The 22786-nt window shown below is 38.1% G+C and overlaps 2 protein-coding genes and 1 long non-coding RNA gene across 3 annotated transcripts in view; all 3 read right to left on the bottom strand.

Moving 5' to 3' along the window:
• Positions 1-10262, bottom strand: part of LOC129442067 (uncharacterized) — a 71963-nt gene extending 61701 nt beyond the window's left edge. Inside the window, exon 1 of the long non-coding RNA XR_008643760.2 lies at positions 10050-10262. This is a non-coding gene — a long non-coding RNA (uncharacterized lncRNA). The remainder of the gene's footprint in view (positions 1-10049) is intronic.
• A 1284-nt stretch (positions 10263-11546) lies between these two features.
• mycb (MYC proto-oncogene, bHLH transcription factor b) lies at positions 11547-13851 on the bottom strand. Its single transcript, XM_055201897.2, has 3 exons — positions 13691-13851; positions 12624-13281; positions 11547-12432 (listed from the first exon to the last, which is right to left on the bottom strand). The coding sequence occupies exons 2-3, from the start codon at positions 13270-13272 to the stop codon at positions 11894-11896; spliced, it is 1188 nt and encodes a 395-aa protein (XP_055057872.2). The 5' UTR covers positions 13273-13281; positions 13691-13851; the 3' UTR covers positions 11547-11893.
• Positions 13852-19006: 5155 nt separating this feature from the next.
• Positions 19007-22786, bottom strand: part of ankhb (ANKH inorganic pyrophosphate transport regulator b) — a 44917-nt gene continuing 41137 nt past the window's right edge. Inside the window, exons 9-12 of the mRNA XM_055201898.2 lie at positions 22180-22309; positions 21056-21179; positions 20762-20861; positions 19007-20305 (exon numbers count right to left, since the gene is read on the bottom strand). Coding sequence (XP_055057873.1) covers positions 20171-20305; positions 20762-20861; positions 21056-21179; positions 22180-22309 — 489 coding nt within the window. The 3' untranslated portion in view covers positions 19007-20170. The remainder of the gene's footprint in view (positions 20306-20761; positions 20862-21055; positions 21180-22179; positions 22310-22786) is intronic.

The raw sequence follows: 22786 nt of genomic DNA on the forward strand, positions 1-22786 counted from the left end.
AAAAACGGATTATTTTTTCCACAAAATGCAATAAATCCATGACAAGTTTTTATTCAAAATGCTATAAATCTATTGAATCAATAGCCTATATAAATGTGCATTCATCTTTGCCATGTTATATTCATTTAGTTGACTAGTTGTACACACTAATTAAAAATATAAACATTAATGTTATTAATCAAAACACTTACTTTGTCATATTAAGATCACTGTCATTGCGGTTACTTGACGTCTTCGCTTAACGTCTTTCACAGAGATCAGCTGTAAAATGTTTTGGTCCTGCTCGATTTTCGTTGACTTTGAGTAAAATTATGTAAAGTTTTTCATAAGATCCTCTGGGGTCAATGTGTTAGCATGAGAAGCTTGATGCTGTCGGGAGAACAAGCACCCGTCTCCCGAGTGCCTCTCAGGGAAAATATTAGATGCTGATGGCTTACGTTTCTTTCCCATCACAGAAAACCATCACAGGTTTATCAATGCAATTAAAGTATTATTTTGTTTTGTTTGTTGATCACGTAGTACAAAGTAGATGAGGAAAACCAGGCCTCCGTGTACTCAGCGCGTCCGCCATTGTTTGTTTACATTGCGTGAATTGTCCGCTGTAATATCAGAAATGGATTTGTTGCGTTCTGTAAAAAAGGGGGAGTGGCGTTTGTCGCATTTTGGGAAAAAAGGGAGAAAAGATGACAGAATAACACGGCGGATATTGGATTTTGCGTAAAATTAAGAATTTACTTTTAACTACTGACCTGATATAATGCTGATTTTGGCAGTAACTCATTTTTTTCAAAAATGGCGTTTATTGCGTTTTGGAACCAAACTCTTCATATATATATATATATATACACACATAATAATTACACACAGCACGCACTCATATATTAAGCATATGTGTATGCGATTAATCACGATTCATCTTTGCACAGCATTAAAGTCGACTCTTATTTGCTTTCCTTACATTATTAAGACTATCACACGTAAGTGTACCTCAGAATACAATATGAAGTAGCAATATGTATGTCGTTGAGGAGAGGACGCTGGCGCTGTTTGTTCGCCGCTTCTCCGTCACGGATTTTATCATTTTAAATATTTTAAATGAACTTTTTACATAGTGTGCACTTTTATCTTTTTGATCTTAATTCAAAGATTATTAGACTAGTTTTAAAACCTCAGAAAGAAGCCTTGCAACTTGCCTACCGTTTGCGGTCTGCTGCCGTCTTGTTGTCATCGCTTCCAGTGCCTGCAAATCATCTCTGTCCTGCTGTTTGTGAGCCAACGTCTTGGAATATAAAGTTACTAGTGTTTCTACCGACTGGTGTGCTTAGGCTGCCTGAAATCGCCGGAGGATTGGTCGCGCTTAGCAACGCGCTAATGTCAGAAGTGTCCGGCATGATGTTGAAATACTCCACCTCTCAACTGCTGAGTCTCAACAGGATCACTGCTCCACCTTGTATTACAACCATCAGACAGCTTGGACTTCTGCGTCGATCACGTTATATCCACAGAAGTACACGGAGAAAGTTTGTTTATTCCTCGAGTGACACCATAAACATTCCCACCATCTGCTCTTCACCTGCACGTGTCGCATCCTTGCGACGTCATCAGTACACTGTCGGATCTGGAATACGTAGTTGCCCTCTGTCCCTCCCCCACTCTCTGAGAGCCTCTATTGCTGGGAGAAATGTAAAACATGGAGTGGATCACAGTGTATTACGAAGTTTACAGAGACTTCCAGAGACTTCAGCTATGTCTCCTGCTACTATGGAATTATTTAATTCACAATCTCTTAACAATAAATCCTTTCTCATCCATGATCACATTTTGAATAAAAAACTAGATTTCATGTGTTTAGTTGAAACTTGGCACAAAATTGGGGACTACTCAGTTCTCAATGAAGCCTGCCCCCAGGGCTATACCTACATGGAGAAAGCCCGCAGTACTGGACGCGGGGGTGGTTTGGCCGTTATCCATCGGGCTGAACTAAAACTATCTCCCCTGTCACTACCTGACCTCACTTCCATGGAATGTTTAGCCTTTAAATGTAAACCTCCATACTCCATGACAGTGCTTCTCATATACCACCCCCCCAAACCTCACGCCTCATTTCTTCATGAAATACATGACTTACTCACATCATTTTGCTCTATGTCAACCAGAATTGTCATTCTTGGGGATTTTAACATCCATATTGATAATCCTTCCTGTCACTTAGCAACAGAGTTCCTGAGCTTGCTTGACTGCCTTGGTCTCCAGCAACATGTTAAGGCTCCCACACACACCAAGGGCCACACCCTAGATCTGGTCATTTCTGACGCCCCCATAAACAACCTGGAGATAGATGACCTGGGTGTATCTGACCACAAGTCGGTCTCTATGGCCTTATCTTGTATGCAGCCAACAAACAGACCCAAACGCCAAATATCATTCAGGAACTGGCAACAAATTGATCCTACCTCTATCATTGAAGACCTTCAACAAATCAGCTGCCCAGCCTCTGCAACTGTAGATGAACTGACAACATACTACAATACAGCACTGAGTAGTGTCTTTGACCTCCATGCCCCTATCAGGACACGAGAAGTCAGCTTTAAACATTCTGCTCCCTGGTTCACACAGGATTTACGGAAAATGAAAACTGAGGGCCAGATCCTAGAACGTCGCTGTAAACAGTCCAGTTTAACTGTCCACAAGCTTGCATTCCGTGATCATCAAAAGACTTATTTTAAGTCTTTGAAGGATGCACGCTCTAAATTCTACTCCGATCTTATAAATACAAACTCTGGAAACTCAAAGCAGCTTTTTTCCACAATTAACCACCTTCTGAAACCTCAAACATCTTCTTCCATTGACCCCACAGAGGACCGATGCAATAGCTTTATGGACTTTTTTAGATCCAAAGTTAATAACATACGCTGTTCAGTTTCTGGCTCATCTCTCTTGTCTCCTTTGGTTTTAAACTCTTCGCCAATGAGATTACCATCCCTCGCAGACTTCGCTGAGGTTCAGCAGTGTAACATTGAGGAAACCATAAGAAAAATGAAGTCATCTACTTGCTCCTTAGATCCCATCCCAACTGTTCTACTCAAGTCAATTATTCCTGCTGTTAGCCCAATCATCACCAACCTTGTGAATCTCTCCTTTAGAACTGGTCATGTCCCATCTGCCCTTAAATCTGCTATCATTTGCCCAGTACTAAAGAAACCAACCTCTGACCCGGAGGTCCTTGCAAATTACAGGACAATCTCCAATCTCACCTTCCTGTCAAAGGTTCTGGAGAAGGTAGCCGCCTCTCAGCTCAATAATTATCTCAAACATAACAACCTTTTTGAGATATTTCAATCAGGCTTCCGCTCAGGCCACAGTACTGAAACAGCTTTACTCCGGGTGGTAAATGACCTTCTGATGGCAGCTGATTCAGGAACACCATCACTGCTTATCCTTCTCGACCTAACAGCGGCCTTTGACACCGTAGACCATAACATCCTCCTGGGCCGCCTCCAAGACACCGTAGGATTATCGGGCACAGCATTACAGTGGTTCCAGTCTTATCTTTCTGGCAGGACTGAAAGTGTCATTCTGGGAGGATGCAAGTCCAGACGCCTCCCTGTCACATGTGGTGTTCCACAGGGGTCGGTTCTTGGCCCCATGTTATTCATCCTCTACATGCTTCCCCTCGGTCGCGTCATCAGAGGACATGGAATGTCCTTTCACTGCTATGCGGATGACACGCAACTTTACATCAAAACTGCCCCAAGTCCCTCCATAGCCTTGTCAAGACTCACCACGTGCCTTGAGGAGATAAAGTCATGGATGAACAGCAACTTCCTCCAGCTAAATCCCAGTAAAACAGAGGCACTACTTGTTGGTACTTTACACCAGATCCGCTCTTCGCCTATATCCCAGTTCACTTTTGATGGCCAGATCATTACCCTCTCCTCCACGATTACAAACCTAGGTGTCAGGTTTGATCCACAATTAACCTTTACTGATCACGTAAAACACATCTGTAAGACTTCTTTTCACCACCTTCGTAACATTTCAAAACTCCGTCCCCTTTTAACCCTTCCGGATGCAGAGAAACTTGTCCATGCCTTTATCTCCTCAAGGCTGGACTACTGCAATGGACTTCTCACAGGGACTTCTGGCAGGAACATCCAAAAGCTGCAATACATTCAAAACAGCGCTGCCAGAGTCCTTATGAGAGTCCGTAAATATGAACATATAACCCCTATCCTATACTCACTCCACTGGCTTCCTGTTTCATCCCGGATCGATTACAAAATTCTTCTGTTCACACATCAGTGCATCACCGGACAAGCACCACTATATCTACAAGAGCTTATCTCTGTGAAATCCTCTACTCGTACCCTCAGATCATCTGGTAGCCAGCTTCTTCAGACTCCCACCACTAGGCTCCGAACCATGGGGGACAGAGCTTTCTGCTCAGCTGCGCCTCGGCTTTGGAACAACCTCCCCATTGAACTGAGAACAGTACAGAGCCTGGACTCTTTTAAAGCCGATCTGAAGACCTATCTTTTTAGAAAGGCTTTTTTATGTTGATTATTTTATTATTTGCATTGTGGTTCTAATTTTTAATTGTAGCACTTAACTGTTGGACGTTATTTGCATTGTCGTATATATTTTTAACTGTAGCACTTTGAGATTCTTTGGAATGAAAAGTGCTTTATAAATAAAATCTATTATTATTATTATTATGTATTGCAAAATTTGCTCAGAGTCATTTATTGGTTAATACAAAGGAAACATATCACTTATTTTTCCAGATGATATGAAAATGTAGAGCGAGCTTAAACAATAATATATAGAAATGTATTTTTTCATTATAAAGTTTCACATTGTGTGACCCGTTCTGTTGGTCCAATAGGCACTCCTCATGAGCCAGGTTAAATTATTCATTGTGTTTGACTGCAATATGTCTATACATTGTGTGCATGCAGAAGAACATGATACTCCTCTAATGCCTAAAAACACACAGACCAATCATCACATGCGAAAAACACAAACATACATACAGTACATACACACACCAAGGACAATTTGCAAACCCTCTCTATGTTTTACTAGAGTTTATCAGAGCCACGTTTAGAATGGAAATAAAAGATATAAACTAAATGACAGCTGATAACTTGCCATTAAAAATGTCTTAAGGCCAAGCGAGATGTGTTAGTGGGGGATGATGAGGCACTTTAAATGGCAGGAACCAGTAGTGATCGTATCATGTTCTCCAGATGGCCGGCTATCTCCTCTCCTTTACACAGGGACCGGCCAGGGCAATTCAAGCCTCCCTGGGGACACACAGGGCTTGTGCGGGATAGTCCAGGCCATTGAGACCTCAACTACTCATCCTAAACATGAAAGGGAAGACCGCTCACTTTGCCGCAGCTCAACCTGAACTTGAGGAATTGCAATCCGATCCATAAGAGCTGGTAGATAAAACATGTGCCATGTGATGTTCCCACCCTCTTTAAATCTTAGGCAACTTGTTGATTCAAGTATAATACATTAAAACAATATTTTGATTTAAGTGCTTGTGTACGTCATGAGCAATGTTAAAATAATTTTCCAGGTGTTTCTAGATTTGTGGTACGGTGATAACTAAGTGAAAGGTAATGAGCTAGGGCACCTGGACAGGACAAATCGGGTCTCTGACAAGTTTTACAAACCATGCAACAAATAACAGCTGAGCACTTAACAGCCTCTTATGGAAGCCTACCGTTACCAAAGATTGAGTTTCATATCAATCCCTAAAAAGCTACTGCATACGACCCTAGCACAGAGAGAATGTGCTGCTTCTCTCTCAGTATTTGGGAGGCTGCCAGTGTCCATGCTGACCCCCAGAGCGAGGACAGGATGAGACTCGCTGGCATTAGCACCATGCCAACCTCACACCCATCGATTGAACCCTGGGTACAAAGAGCCAAGCCTGGCTCAACTGCGAAAACCACTGCAACAGGCAATTATAACTTACTCGGCAGGAGCATGCAAAGTTTAAATAAAGATTTCACTATACCTTGTTATCGAGACAAACACACACTGTCTGGTCATGGAAATGAAAGAGACACAGTTTAGGCTGTGGTTAAGCGGTTTGACCGAAGAATGTCACAGTGAACTTTTATGACATCACCTAGATGTTGATTTAGGACCGTTTTCACAGAATAACTTTGTGTTTAAAATAAAAAAGTCAAAATATTTAATTGTTAAACCATTTATGGTTTAATTTTAATGCGACTCATTTTTTGCGCACACACGTTCCATCTTTGAGTCAGAGCCAAGTATTGTAACACTACGCATGTGAAAATCTGTGCCTTTGGGTCTACCAATTTAAAGAGAAAAACAAAAATAGAAACAACTGTATAGTACATATAATAAATAAATAAAATTAAACATTTCCAAAATGTAATAATAACTTTTACCATAAAACTTTTTACCATTACTAGGGATGCACCGATTGTTCAGAAAACTAAATTATCTGACCGAAAATAGCAAAAAACTAATTTTCGGTGTTTGGCTGAACAAAAGTCTGAATAAATTTTACCGAACAATGAGGTCTTTCACGACGTGATCAAATTAACCAGCGCAGAGTGAAAGGAGAGCAAATGCAGCAAACATATTGTTAAAAACATTTTAAAGTGTCAGATAAAGACCGGAAAACAAAACATACAGCACCACAAGTTATCATTTAAAATCAAGACATCCTGAAGACCATGCAGAGACACGGCGCGGCCTGAGCAAACATTTTAGATATAAAAAGACGTTTTATTCATAAAAAAAAAAATGGGAGAAAAAAAGTGTAGGGCATGGTCATGACTTTTAAAACAGAAGCCAGTTGTTGTCAGTCGCCACAGAAACCGGAGAAGCGCATGAGACTGGACATGCGCTGTAGCAAGTTAGCGCTGACTGACTCTGATCACTGCCGGGTTTTCTGCAATTGATTCGGGTTTTACAGAGAGTGTAAGGGCCAATCTCATTTCTCTGTCTTACCCCTTCCACTTTGTCTTCGTCTTCCCCTTGCCCCTCGAAACCGAGTAAAGGGGAAAGGGGTAAGACAGATCATTCGTCTAAAAAATGAGACACTACTCGATTACCGTTTGCGTCACCTTCCCTTGCCGCTAACTGGCTGCTATGTAAACAGACAAGCGTTGACAAACAAAGAAGATGCCGTTGTTTCAAGTTGTGGTATCGATTGCCTGAGCGGAGCTCCACAATAGCGCATAACTTAGCTGCTAGCTAGCGCCTTAACTAACTAGTGATTCAAAACAAAAACATTACAATTAAAACCGCTTGAACATTTTATTAAAAGTATCATAAAACATGAGTGTCATTATATAATCTCAATTAAAATGCAGAAAATAACGTTACTTTCTTTTGTGCGACTCCTTGACAGTTCGACGTTCATCAATAAAACGTCTTGATGCCGGCTCTCCTGAGATATTCCGACGTTAACGTTTACCCCTCTCTTTCAAATGTGGTCCTTATCACACTTCGTTTCAAGGGTTATGTATCCCCACGCCTTGGCCCTAGCCCTTGATCAAACTGAAAATTGAGATGCCACTTCACCTCACATGAACGCGCAAAACCGAGGTGAAGGGGTAAGGAGAAGGGGTAAGACAGAGAAATGAGACGCACCCAGGACCTGGAGTAAAGCCATCGAGATTTACACAGAAAACAAAACAACTGCCATAAACCGTAAAAAAAAAAAAAACAATACTGCGTTTTTGAAAATCGATACAGTATCAGCAAACAAAATATCCCGATACACACGTGTATCAATATTTTCTTACACCCCTACCACTTATGGAGTTTTGGTTTCTTGCCACTGTCGCCCATTTGGCTTGCTTACTGGGCGACTGCAGACATTAGTTAGCATTTTTGTAAATTCAATTTTAAAGAGTTCAATATTTAAAAGTCACATTTGTCGTGATCGCAATTTTCAAACTTTAGTTGGAGTGTAAGGTTGCTGTTAGAGCATAAGTAATATCTGCAAAATTATAAGGCTTAAATTTAATGTCAAACAACATATTTTCTTTTATTTACCATTGTGATGGTAATGAACCAATTTACCACAGTGGTGCAGTGGTTATACATAATGCATACACTTTGAAATATAAAATGTAAATGAGGATCAGATATAAGTTTCTAAACAAACATGCATGTTCATAGGCGCCAATTTCTTTTTCTGGCGGTGGCTGCTCGTCACAACGTCAAGCAATCCTTAGGAGCACCCAAGCGTTTTGAAAAGAATGAGGAAAGCAGCACGGTCACGTTCTCCGCATGGTTTTAGATGCAAAATGTGAAGCAAATGTAAAGTAACTGAGCATTTATGTTTGGCCATTCTGGTGAGTACTCGAGCCGAGCCCCGGAGCACCCTCGGGATTTAATACATTTCTGTTTTTGTGTGGTCCTTTTCTTTTGTCTTACATGTAAAGCTGCTTTGAAACAATGCAACACTGTAACAGAAAGCACTTAATTGACTTAAATTGACTTGACAATAACATTTACATATTATTCAACTCTGCTGGAACACTTGACCGACTCTATATTTTATGAAATTTGTAATGCCCTCTAAACCACATAGAAAACACTAAACTTGTGTCCCATAAGGGAGCAGAACCTGCCAGCACTGTTTCTGGATCATTAACTTCAACAAAGTGCAATCCAACATATTCAGTTCAACATTCATGCTCATCAAATCAAAACTAATCCAACCATGTTGGTGCAGCAATCACTTCTGTCTGCTCCAACAGCTGCTACATCTCCCAAGGTGCATCTGAGTCCATGCTTCATGATCAATAAATAATGAAGTCAGCAGTTGCTGCATATGAAAGACAAATGATATGTCAACAATGCTGTACTACTTAACCATCTCTGTATAAAATGGTCATCCCCAGACCCTGGGTCAGCACAGATGACCTCCTTTACCACAAGATATCCTGTAGGCATCAAATCCAAACTGAAATGGTCTCAGAGTAAACGGCCGGCCCACAATACATCATAGTGACAGATCTACAACAACGTAACAGACTGAAATTGAGTCAGGTCTGCTCTCATGGGACATGTTAGGAACAGCTTTGCACAGGAGAGAATAGTTTAGGGATGCTAAAGGGTCAATTTTAGGGCTTTAAATGTATGGATTGGTGCAATGTTTCTTTATAAGCAATGAGATGCATGTGAACATGTCCACTAAATGGACTTTGTGACTTGATATGATACCATTGATATCATCACTGTTGTGACCTCCTCTTGGCGACTCACCATGGATTGTAAATCTTTTACAGGATAGGCCTAAATCCAATGATAGACAGTGTCTTGGAAACTTATTTACGAACCCCGTCAACACACTGTACAAACAAAGACATTATAATGGGAAGACAGCCATTGCTTACAATTTTAACTTTACCTCATGACATTGTTCAATAGTTTGTTGCATCATAAAATTGTTAATGAATCTGAACTTTTGTAAAAGAAATATTGTAGTTTTCAATGGACTGAAAGAAAAGCTTTTATTCTGGAAAGATGAAAGGAACTGTGACGTTTTTGCAAAGCACATAAATTATGTGGAGTGACAGACAGATTTTTTTCCCTACAGAAAAAGTGCACTAGCTTTCATACTCAATGGACCCAAAACCAAACAACTTTAAATTTAATGTATCTCGGTATTTAACATAAAAAAAAACTATATGAGCCAATATAATATCATGTTATTAAGCATATATCCACATTAAATAGCAGTATTATGTGGCATACAGTAAAGAGGAAAAGACGTGAAGTAACGTTACTTGGCACAGATAAATCAAAACAATAAATCACTGCTCATAAACTAGCAAAGTTCGCTTCGCAATAAAAGGTCGTATTATTAATAAAAAATAGTGGAGAATAATATTTCGAGTTTCCCATCCAAACTGATATTGATTTGTGCATCTGAAGCGAAATAAAATCCCTGCACCTGTGGCAGCAGACTGAGCACATTGCTAAAGCTAAGGTTTTGTTTCACAACTCCTTGATACATCTTAAATGCAGAAGAAACTTACCGTGTTAGACGCCTCAAACAAATCAGTCCGTATGAATGTCACATATAATTGTTCCTCATCTCTGAATATTTTTGCGAGTCAGGCTACATTAGCAATGCTGCTAAGTGCTCGTGCTCTCTCTCCTCCATGTGCTCTCTCTTTCAGCAGCAGCAACAGCACGCGCGCTCCGCTCTGCATAGTCAGATCAAGGCTTGACGTCACGGCGCAACAGCTTCATCCATTATCACGGATTAACTTGTAAATTTTAATCGAGGCCATATATCATATATATTGAGTTTAATGTTCAAAGTGATTGATTGTAAACGCCAAACTGTTTTAAAACTATTAACAGCTTTAGATAGAAGACACTATGATAAATTTCACATATTGAGAGCTCCTAATCATTTTCTGCTTAGCCACACTTTAATCCAATGCTGTTTATGACAATGCTTATCTCTGACACTTATTGTGTATTTGCAACACATGATAAGAAAGCATTCATGGGCGTGTGTATGTGTGAACACAAAACTTGTGTGCATTTAATTACTAGATCTTTTAAGGCTGATATGACATCTTTTGGACATTAATGCACCAAGGGGCAAGAGGTTCATTTGTAGCTGTCTGATTTACTCATCATTAGGGTATTTCAGTAAGAGCAAACATATAAAGCACACAGGTTTCTTTGCGATATCTTTCCAAGTGGACAAGAGCATTCATTTTAATGCTGAAACAGAAAAATTAAGTTTCAAATGCTGTATGCGGATGAATCCATTCTGCCTTGCAATTTAATTTACACCAACCGACAAGACCAATCTGGCTTTCCTAGACGCTCCTACGGAGCTTCAAAATCAAAGTGACTGAATATATACGTCAACATTTGAAGTGGATCCAACATGCTCATCAAAGTTGTCCTAAGACAAGACAACAGGTTTTAGGAATTGGTTAAGACTAAAACTTTTAGGAAAGGTTTTGATCCACATCAAATGTTGGCTAGTGTTGTATGAACTTGGCAATAAACCCAACATTTTTTACCCATTTAGATATTGCACTTTATATTGAAAGGAAACCTACACTGGAAAGAGTATTACAAAATGGCTAGTCAATTTTACTTATATTAGATAATCTTGTTTTGTGGTAAGAATGTGTGATTGACTAAAGCTCACCCTACTTTCAAATACATTTGGATTTGATTTAATATTGCCAAGAGCCCTAAAAGATTGATGATAGAGTAGATGTGTGATTCAGTCTAAGTGCCTTATGTAATACACTGGCTTTTATGTCTGTAAATAGTAGACAGAATCCTGAAGAGCATTAGTCATCCTAAAAACAAGTGACAAATGCTAATGTTAAGTGCAACACCAAATCTTAATGTAGCCTATTGAAAGAGTGCCAAATCCACTATAGAGATCAAAATGCATGTGGATGCATGTCCTTAAATTACCTAATTGACAGTATGAGGTATAAGAAGAGGGTCATGATGACAGTGATGCAAGACCAAAAATTAGCCAAAACACACAATTTTATAGAGAAATGCATTTTATAATGAGAAATCAACAGCATCTTGAATACATATGTGCAATATGTACAAACATACAAAAAACAAAAATGTTTAAGTTAAGGCCAACAGCGAAGTGAAACCGCAGACCATTTCATACTAAAAATAAAATTAAATACAAATAGTCTAACCTCCATTACATAGTCAATTGAGGCAGTGTAATCGTATAAATCAACGTCAGAGTGCTGCAACGTTCAGGTGCTGTCATTACTTGCCACACCCTTGAGACCTTCGTATGAACGCCACAAGCATACGAAGACCTCTCAAATGCTTAAAACAAGTTAAGTCCATAAATAAAAGTCCAAGCAACTTAAGAATTGCTCAATTGCTCGAGTCTCTGTTTTAAACGTTCACATTTCCTCCTTAAATGATCCTTAAGCGAGATGAGTTTGTGTTCATCCTCTTGCATGCTTATGATGCATTCCGTTGCTTTTTTCAGTATCACTACTTTGGCAGCCTTGTCGTTGTTGGCCACGTCGGGAATTTCGTCTCTCAACGCGAAGAAACTCAGCTTGAGCTCGTTCCGCCGCTGCCGCTCGAGCACGTTATGAGTCCTGCGCTTATCGTTATCCTCCGAGTCCGACGTCCTTGGACTCGTGCATTTTCGGTTATGGCTGATTTGTTTGAGCACCCGGCTGCTACTCTCGAATCTAATCCGTTTGACTGCGGGCTGCTCGTGTCGCGTGGATGGGTGGGCAGCGTAGTTGTGTTGGTGAATGTTAACGTGACACCGTTTGAGGACGACGGGGCTCTGATGCGTCGCGTTCGAATCGGACTTCTTCACAGACTTTCTCTTTTCCACCGTGACGACGTCGATTTCTTCTTCTTCTTCCTCCTCCTCCTCGTCATCTGTTTGGGAGGGAGAGAGTTAAACCGTTAGTTTAACATTCAGAGCAGCGCTAAGATAAATGATACAATAGCATTGCACTTATTCACTGCCGTAGTGGGAGGGGAGGGAGTTTCTACACTCGCTTTAAGCCATTTTAAAAGCCAATAGTTAAAAAGTCCAAACGCATCGCAATGTATTAAATGGTACTCACCAGAATCACTGTCACTACTGCTGCTGCTACCGCTGTTTGGCGGGGTATCCAGTGGCAGTGGCGTGGGAACCGGCGTGGACTGATTGCAGGTTTTTGAGCTGTCAGTCAACGGAAAGGGAAATACTACCGACGGGTCAATGCACTGCGATGCAGGACTGCTCACATCCTGAAGGTAACCAGCGTTTGGACTGGACTGACAGCTGTCTGTCGAGTCAGTCCTGGATGACTCCTTCCTCGCTGCCTGGAGCGACGCTAATCTCTCCGACACCACCTTCTCCAGTTTGGCTGCGGCTGAAAACCCGCTCCACATGCAGTCCTGAATGATAATAGACTTTAAGAAAGACTGGGAGTAGTCCGCATCGCAAATGAAACTGTGGTTCACTACGTCGTCCCCCAAAAATTCCGACACCATCTCCAGCTGATCGGCAGTAGAGGGGAACGGGTCCGTCAGAGAGGGTCGCCGGCTCGGGGAGAGTGGGGGTGTGGGAAGCAATTCAAATTTCTTCCATATATCCTCACTGGGCGCCGGAGGTTGACCGTGCTGTTGGTTATAAAAACCCTCATCCTCGTTGTCGCAATAAAAATAAGGCTGATAGGAGTCGTAGTCGTAATCGTAGTTTTTACTCGCCATACTTGAACTCAGCGGCATGGTGAGCGCCTGTAAAAAAAGCAAGCATGGTTACTATCTCGCCCTTTAAACGATGACACCGCACATCCATTTTAAGCTAAAGTTTTCAGACCCAGTACTGTAACTAATGTTTACTGACCAAATACTGACTTAATTCCCTGTTATAAAACCACAGGTTATAAAGATAATGAGCCAACTTAGTGCACAAAACGTATTACATTTATCAAGATCAGCAATGATTATAAAACTACTCTAGTATGTACACCACGACTTTACCATTTACATTTTTAACCAATTCATTTAAAAGTCTAGCTGCCATCAGTGCATAATTCTGTATTTAATAACGAATAAATATTTGATGACCAATAATTCACCAAATAAAAAAATACTTAAACCCAACAAAAAAAAAGGAAATGAAGCGTAATTCAAATAAACTTACCGTAGCTGTGGTTAAACTGAATGAAAACTGACAACAGTCAAATGTCAGTATGTGAACTACCAAGTGAAAGTAAGTCCAAAGTGGGAGTGGGTAGTACCGGCGTCTGCTCTCTTCTGTGATCAAACCCTGCGCCTGCTTGTCATTTACTGCAGGATTTCCAACAGCTGCTCCCGCGGGCTTTAATACTAGCGATTGTTTTTTTCTTTCCTTACTCTAGATATTCTTGCGCCTTCCCGCCAAATGCTCGTGACGTAGTATAATGTACAAAAGACAAACGTTCCCTTTTGGCAATTTGACTAACACATAGCGCAATCGCAATATATGCGGGAATGAATAAAGGCAATGAAAAGTCGTCTTTGCTTAATTTAAACGAGTTATATGTAGAACTATATTTTATGGCGGAGTGATAATGATGTTGCGTATCCCGGGGGCGGAGCTTGGATGAAAACACTGCTCAGAATCAGTGAAGAGTAGAAAGTAGCAGGGCAACACCTTTTATTTACACAGTTTACAAGGTCCCATCACAGCTGTCAGTACCTCTTAAATGCTTTGTGTCAAACTTAAAATTGTACACTTAAACAACTGAAATGTAACCACAGAAACAGTACAGTTTTTTTAATCATACTGATTAATAATTTATTAATCTGACCAAAATAACTGGCCTGTATCTTTGCTAAAGTATTAAACATTATGCAATTATTTAAGCATCATTTTCATGTGTGATATTTTGAATTAGTTTCATTGGGGCATTCCCCCCCATAACAAGTAATTGTGTCAGCATCATTCATTTAGATAATCGTCATCGTTATGATAACCACAAATATTTAAAATCCAGAATAGAGGAAGTGCAATACTTAATAAAAAAAATACCAAATATAGTTTGCATCTTGTCCTGATAGGGACAATATTGTGTCAAGAAGTGGATAGTACTGCACTCTAGTGGCCATGTTTTAAACTGCTTAAGACTTCATTGAAAAATCATTGAGCGAGCCTATTGCCTCTCAGAGAGACAATGAGAAAAAAATGTATTTTAATCGTAGCTGCATCTAAATTTAGTTTTTATTGATGTTATGTAATAATAATAAAAAATAATAATTTGAAAATCACATCTTTCCTTACAGGTCACGTGTGGCTATTTTATTACACACAGGGCTGTCAAATGTGTGTGCTGACTGATTGGGACCAAGGGGACAGGGGAGTTTTGTCCTGGGACCTGTGTTTTAAAGGTGCAGTGTGTACATTTTAGCGGCATCTAGTGGTGAGGTTGTAAATTGCAACCAACAGCTCAGTACACTTCTCACCCCTCGCTTTTAAAACACACAGAGAAGCTAGAGTAGCTGCCACCGGACAAACATGTCATCGTCGGAGACTTCTGTAGAAACATGGCGGCCCAAAATGACGACTTCCATGTAAGGGGACCCTCGGTGTATGTAGATAAAAACGTCTCATTCTAAGGTAACAAACACATAACGGTTCATTATGAATGGTCTTTATACACCCCTAATAATATCGTTTTGCATTTCTGTCAAGAAATCTCTTTAGAAATTACACACGGCACTTTTAAGGTTACTAGGTTTTTGTCTCAGAGCCAGGTTGTGCAGGGAAAGCCTGCAGCTTGGACCCTATTTGAAGCCTGACCCCATAGGAATGCATAGCACTGTACATAGTGTTGGACCTTCAGTGTCTTATCATGAATGGAGGCCAAGCATCAGCAGATTCCCACAGCAGATTTTGCCAAGTACATTTTTGAGATTTTTGTCTAATTAAAGCATTTGTTGTTTACTTTGATTGAAACTTTTTGTTATTTTGAGTGTTTGGTTAACTTTTATAACCATTTGCACAGGTAAATTTCAATACATGTACATTGGAATTCTTGTGCATTTCTCAGAGTCAGCTTTAGTCGCAGTAAGAAAGTTTCACATAGTTTAGACTTTCTACATACTGTGCAAAAGTCTTAGGCCACCACCCATGCACCATTAAATTTGTTTGTTTTTTTTGCAATTGTGATCATATATAATTATTTCTTAGTCTCTTTATTAGAATACAACCAGAAAATACAGGAAATTTGCATGTAGTATTAAAAACAGTATAAAAGTAAAAGCTAAAGTGTCAAGTATTTATGGTAAACTCCTATTCAACCTGAGCACTAGCAGGAACCTGCAGGATCTCTTGAAGGGGAAATATCATGAAAATCTGACGTTTTCCATGTTTATTATGTGTATGATTCTGCGGAGTTAAACAATTACAGACCAATTTCAAAGCTTTGTGTTTTATCAAAGATCTTAGAAAGTCTTGTTTGTGATCAGTTGACACACTTTTTAAATGTAAACACTCTGCTGTCTCCTAATCAGTCGGGGTTTTGTAAAAAACACAGTACTACAATGGCTGTATTGAAAGTTTTAAATGATATTGTGGGATCGACTGACAAAGGTGATTTTTGTGCTTCTCTTTTTATCAATCTATCTAAAGCTTTCGACACAGTGGATCATGAAATATTGCTGCACAGACTAAAAAGTATCGGTCTGTCAGATTGCGTTATTCCTTGGTTCAAAAATGATTTAAGTGGAAGGACTCAGTGTGTTCAAATGGAAAGTAAATTATCTGGTTTATTGGAGATTTTTAAAGGTGTTCCTCAAGGGTCTGTATTAGGTCCCCTTTTATTCACTATATATATAAACAGATCTTGATTATGACACACAAGATGTCAATCTTCACTTCTATGCAGATGATACTATTGTGTACTGCAGTGCCCCTTCTGGTCAATTAGCCTTGTCTAAACTTCAGTCAGTTTTTGAAATCATTCAGTCACGGCTTTTCAGTTTAAAACTTGTTTTGAACACTGAGAAGACTAAATATATGGTATTCTCAGGCTCAAAGAAACCTAAAACTGATTTAACTTCTCTCCAGACCTTACAAGGCACCATGATTGAACGAGTTAAAGGGTATAAATACCTCGGGATTATTGTTGACGATGCCTTGTCTTTTAGTTCTCATATCACCCAATTGAAGAAAAAGCTGAAAATTAAGCTTAAGTTTTATTTTAAAAAACAACCTCTGTCTATTGTTTAATGCAAGAATAAACTTAGTCTCTGCAACGTTTTTACCTGTTATTGATTTTGGTGATGTTGTGTACCAATTTGCCCCTTCATATCTCCTCTCTACTTTAGATGCCGTTTATCACGGTTCTTTAAGGTTTATAGCAAATTGTAAATCTTCAACTCATCATTGTGTTCTGTAGAGTGGGCTGGCTATCTCTCTCTGACAGGAGAAAAGTGCATTGGTATCTAACTATTTATAAGACCATCTTGGGTCTATTGCGTTCATATCTCAGCTCTCTGGTGCAAAAGAAAACTGTGGACAATTACTTGTTGCGCTCCTCAAATTATCACACTGTTTTTGTTCCGCTAGTTAGAACTGAACAGGGGTAGAAGGTTTTTGCACACGCAATTTTAGAAAAGAACTGGCTTCTCCACTTTTTAAAAAAATGCAATTGCGCAACACTCCTGATTGACAACTAGGAGGACCAATTTTCTTGATGATCCACCCGGAAAAAGAAAATCCTCCGCAATACCTTTAAAGTTAAAAAATCTGGTGTCTCTTGTTCAATTTAAGGATATTATTTGGCGTATGTAATTGTTTTAATTGATTACAGTGTATATTTTAATGTTTTCTTGTTCGTTGTGTCTGTGATGAAACTACTTCTATTGCTGCCCATTTTGGCCAGGTCACTCTTGGAAAAGAAATTTTTAATCTCAGAGAGTCCATCTGGTTAAATAAAGGTTAAATTATCTTTTTAAATGTGAAAAGATCAACCCAGTAACTTAATTTTGGTAAACCATTCTCGCAAACATGTGAAAAAATAGGTCATTGAAATTTGGCTCCCCTTGTGATGTCAGAACGGGATAATACCGCCCCCTTAATCTGCCACTGCCATTTAGTGCAGAGATCAGATCATTTGCATTTAACAACCCCAAACCGGAACATTTTTGCTCACACCTACAAAGTGGCAATTTTAACATGTTATAATAAATTATCTACATGGTATTTTGAGCTAGAACTTTGGGGACATCAAAGATTTATTTGACATCTTTAAAAGGTCTTGTGAAATGTCCCCTTTAAGTGAAATTAAATCCTAATTTCTAATTCTAATTGAATTACTTTAGGACTCCAGTCTCCCTAAAAAAAGTTCAAGATGTGTTTAGTGCCAAGAGAGGTCACAATAAATACAGACTGATGCCTCAAAAATACATTTACTTCTGATTTTTTTTTAAATATTATGTACATATTTTATTGTATTTTCTGTTTGCATCTTAAAAAATAAATATGGATGGACATTACAATTTTGCTTAAATAACAAAGCTGGTGGTTGTGGCCTTTTGTAGAGTATATACATTATCAATGGCAGTGAAAGTAAATAAATAATATTGGACATTGTGTAAATAAGTAACATTGCACAATGTTGACTATACTTAAGTAGAGGTTTATATATATATATAAAAAATAAAACATTAAATCAATAATGAAAACTTTCTATTCAATGTAAAATAGCCTACTGCTGAAAATTAACAAATGACTTAATCATAGAAATGTTTAGTAATTGTTTATTTAGCACATTTACAACAAACAATTTAATGAACCTCCTAAGACCCGAGCATTGGTTTGTCTTTTTTCAGAGTTCTTCCAGCTATTTTGGGGTTAGGAAGAACCAATAAATACAATAACCAAATATTTTTCTTAGAACATGAAGCAATGTATTTGTCCATGTTTGTGTACAACAGGTTCCAGTTACACAGAATTAAGTATTATGGTGCAAACAACAAAAAACAATCTGATGTCCACGTATGTCTTAGGAGGTAAAAGAAACATTACAACATCCAAACTAAAGCACTACCATCTTAATTCTTTTAACCAACATGTGCAATATTACTTATGTTTGCCTTGATCCTCTAAACATGTGAGCTCTCATAAGTGAATGTGTAACTAGTGCTGCTCTTTGATCTTATGATCAGTGTTCAGACACGACTGCAGTGCCAGCTCTCTCCGCTAGGGTGAGTCCTTGCGCCATTTTAAAATGAACGTTTAAACGTTTGCTCTCATTTAACACCCATCATAACGTTTGGATTTGATGTCATTGTGAGTTTGTGAATGTGTCAGTATACTTTATTGTTACAGTACATTTCCTAATCTCATTTATCCATCAAGTAACGTCAAGATTGCAATGCAGCGCCCTATTTTGTTCAACTGCAAAATGACAAACAGTTTTCTTAATTTTATACAGATAAACACAGCATAAGAACCTCACCAAAGACCACTGAATAGCACATTTTTACTGTTTAATGACAGAGGATTGCACACTTTCTTTTCCAGGCTGTAATGCTTTACTCTATCATGTCATTTTGCTGCTTTGCATTGTCCAAAAAGTTGTAAATACAGAACAAGCTTAAGCAGACTTCACTACAACAATCTAAATTAAACAAACACCAACTTATGACATCCTTACTAGTTGTGCATTGTTGTTCATAGAGAGAGAAAAATAACACAGCTCATTGGGGAGGGATCAATAACTGGACTTTGTACTTATCAAGTATATTTCCCATCACAAACATCCTGAGATACAAAAAGTGTCCAAATTAAATTAAATTAAATTAAATATAAATAATAAAAATACTGCAATAGACACTTATGAAAACACACAGTCCGATTCTTTCTTTTCCTACAATATACACAGTTCACAACATCACCCATACAAATGTATCATACTTTAAACACCTACAACATATGTGTATTTAAAAAATAGTCCCTCATGACGCCAAACATTAGTCACTCTGAAACTGTAGTTTACTATGACATCCATCAAAATCATTAATTTCAATAAAAATCTGTATATATATCTATTTATATGTATATCCTCTGTTGATATTCATTTCCTGTCAAAAAAATGTTGGCCCTTAAAACTGCAGCAACAAGTTCTGCCACTGGACCTCTAAAGTCTTTTCAAGTCAGTTATTTCTGTAGAAGTAAAAAAGAAAAAAATACATTCCAAGCGGATACGTGTAACTGCAAGTTGTTCATCCTTCCTTTAAAAATTAAAAACAAGTGGGACGGCAGCAAAATAAAGATCAGCATTCAGAGTTTAATCGCAACATTGCTTTGGTACAAATGGATATCTTCACTGTCCCGCATCGGGATTCTCCGGATGGGATCTGGAAGACCTGAACACGTTTGTATGTCTGCGGATTTACTGTAACGGCTTTTCAACAAGGATATGCTGCTCTCGGATCATTAAAATAAGAGAGCAAAATCTCTCTCTCTTTCTGTGTTTATTTAAACTGTGCGTACACTGAAAAGGTAAACTGGACATTATCCCACTGTGGCAGAAGGGAAAGAGCAGCGGGGTACAGTAAGCATTACAACACTGCCCAGAAATGCAAAAGGGTCCAGATTCCCACAATGCATCCTTCTCAGCCTAAAATCCACTGCTCAGTATTCCTCTAATTCTTCTTCATCCTCATTCAACTCCACAATGTCATCCATGTGGGCCCCAGGTCTGACCTCATTCATGGGGGCTAAGTCCTCCTCGTCCAAGGTCAGTTCCTCATCAGAGTCTTTATTTTTCTTAAATGTGAACAGAGAGAATACACATTCAATGACTTTGGGACAAATTTTGTAACGCATCAAACTAGCATCAAAATATTGACTATTGACTAAGTAAGGTCATGTCAAATCAATGATTGAAATCCAACTTTGATGCTCCTAAACTGATTATTAGATTTACATTTATTGAAATGTATGCAATGTATAAGTCGTATTTATATGATAACTCAGTGTCATTTTATATATGCACCACAGTATAAATAAAATACCTAACCACCACTAATCACTTTCATGTTTGTAAATGTATAGGCAGAGTTATAAGTACAGTATATCATGATGTAATAGTTACAGTACAGAAGGGCAAGTTTAAGCATTCACAGCAGACAGAGTTCAAGTATTCATTAACCAAGCAGGCAAGCTGTTTAGTAATTATAGGCACATAGGAGTAAACCTATGGGCCTCTCTGTTATCTGGTACCTGTTTTCGGTACACGTAGCAAGATGCAATGGCAACCATAGTGGATTCCCCGACGAAACCAGCCAGCAGGGATCCTACTCCAAGTGTGGCCCCGTGTACCCTGTAAAATTGAAGTGGTGAAAAAGCTTTTCAATTTAAAGTCTGTAGCCCACACTGTTACACAATAACAGTAGAGACTCTACTGATATATTTCACTTTGCTCACTCACATACTTATGGGAGTTATACATTAAATGCACTGTGAGAGAAGTTAAAATGTCTGCAAAATGGATTAACGTCTATGTAATACACTTACCCCATGTAAGGCAGTACTATCAGACTGGTGATCAGAACAATAATGCGGAGGACAGAGCTGGGTGCCAGGACGAAAGTCTTTTTCAGGGTCATGAGCCAACCAGTCAGGTGAGCGCGGATTGTTACTGTTGGGATTACAACAAAGTCATAAGCTTATATAAATTCAGTCTCATGTGGAAATCATGTGATAACATAAAGCCCTGGGCTTAAGAAGACACTTTTAAATATCTATCTATCTATCTATCTATCTATCTATGATAGACAATCTATTGGAATTGAAGACAATAAACAAATTGGAAGTAAACCTTATTATTATTTTGTAATGTATATTTTTAAATTGTCATTTTTTTACACACATTTATTTAAAATAAACAAATACATAGATAGTTCCATATTTGTTACATCATCCATTTTAAATAGGACTTATATTTTATAATTTTATATTTCAATTAGAAAGTGAAACTTATTTTATCGTTTTTATTTTGTAATATTGTATATTTTTACATTGTAATCTTTTTATAATTTTTTTTTAAATAAACAAATTAATAGATAATTTCATATTTGTTATATCATCCATTTAAAATAGGACTTTAAATATCCAAATCTTTTAAGGATCTCTGTATATTTTAGATTGAACTGCCAATAGTACTGCAACATACAAAAATCTGAAGTATTATAACGTTTGTACTTATTTATTACTTTATTTATTTTTCTAGCTCATTCGCTCTTTTATTTCCTTTAAGACCACAGTATATAGAATTTAAACCACTCTTCACATTTTTAAAAAGCAGAAAATCCCTATTTGATCATCTGTTTGATGAGGTACCATCAGACCTTAACCCTTAATGAACCAACATGAATAACTGTATCGGCATTAACAAAAAGAGAGATTAAACTAAAAAAATGATAAAAAATTGCTTACTGTTACTTAATGTTAGCTAATGCATTTACTAATTTTAACAAGTACAACCTCATTTAAAGCATTACCAAAGATTTTTATGCAAAGCTAGCTAAGCAACTTGAGGACAATGCTTTCCTCAGTCCAGGAGTCAGTAAGTAGGTCATTTTTGTTTTACAAATCGCTTAATACTTGTGCTTCTCTGAAAATTGATGTAAATGCTATACCTGGAATAGGAAAGAAAGAGAAAATCCTTAAAGGGACGATGCACATCGCAGCAAAGGCTTGATCCACTCCTATGATGTCCACCAGAATCTTCTCAGAAATGTGTGGTGCCCAGAACACCATAAAGCAGAGCTGAAGAAGAGAGAGATTACATAGGAAGGTAAATGTGATTATCAGGGCATTCACATTGTCTAATGTCATTTAAAAACATTTTATAAATGGTATTAATAAAAGGTTTCTCAAGAGCAATAAAAACATTAAAACAATTTATTTAATTTTTTTCCAGTAAAAACCCTAAAAAACAACCAAAACAGGATAAATAAATAAATAAATAAATAAATAAATAAATAAATAAATAAATAAATAAATTTATTATATATAAATAAATATATATATATAAAATATAGTAAGCAAACATGACTTCAGTATCAGTCTGCTTAAACCTTTTACCTATTTGGCTTAAAGCTCATGTTTAAAGAACACATTTGTTTTGCACTGTTTACATCCATTTGAGTGCACAGCATTTTAGCAGAGCTTTAAATAAAACAGTACTGGGATGGAAAGTGTCTGCACAAACACGCATATGCAGACATGTTGACATGAGAGCAA

This window comes from Misgurnus anguillicaudatus, chromosome 2 (assembly GCF_027580225.2).
Source record: "Misgurnus anguillicaudatus chromosome 2, ASM2758022v2, whole genome shotgun sequence".
In the NCBI taxonomy this organism is placed as follows: Eukaryota; Metazoa; Chordata; class Actinopteri; order Cypriniformes; family Cobitidae; genus Misgurnus; species Misgurnus anguillicaudatus.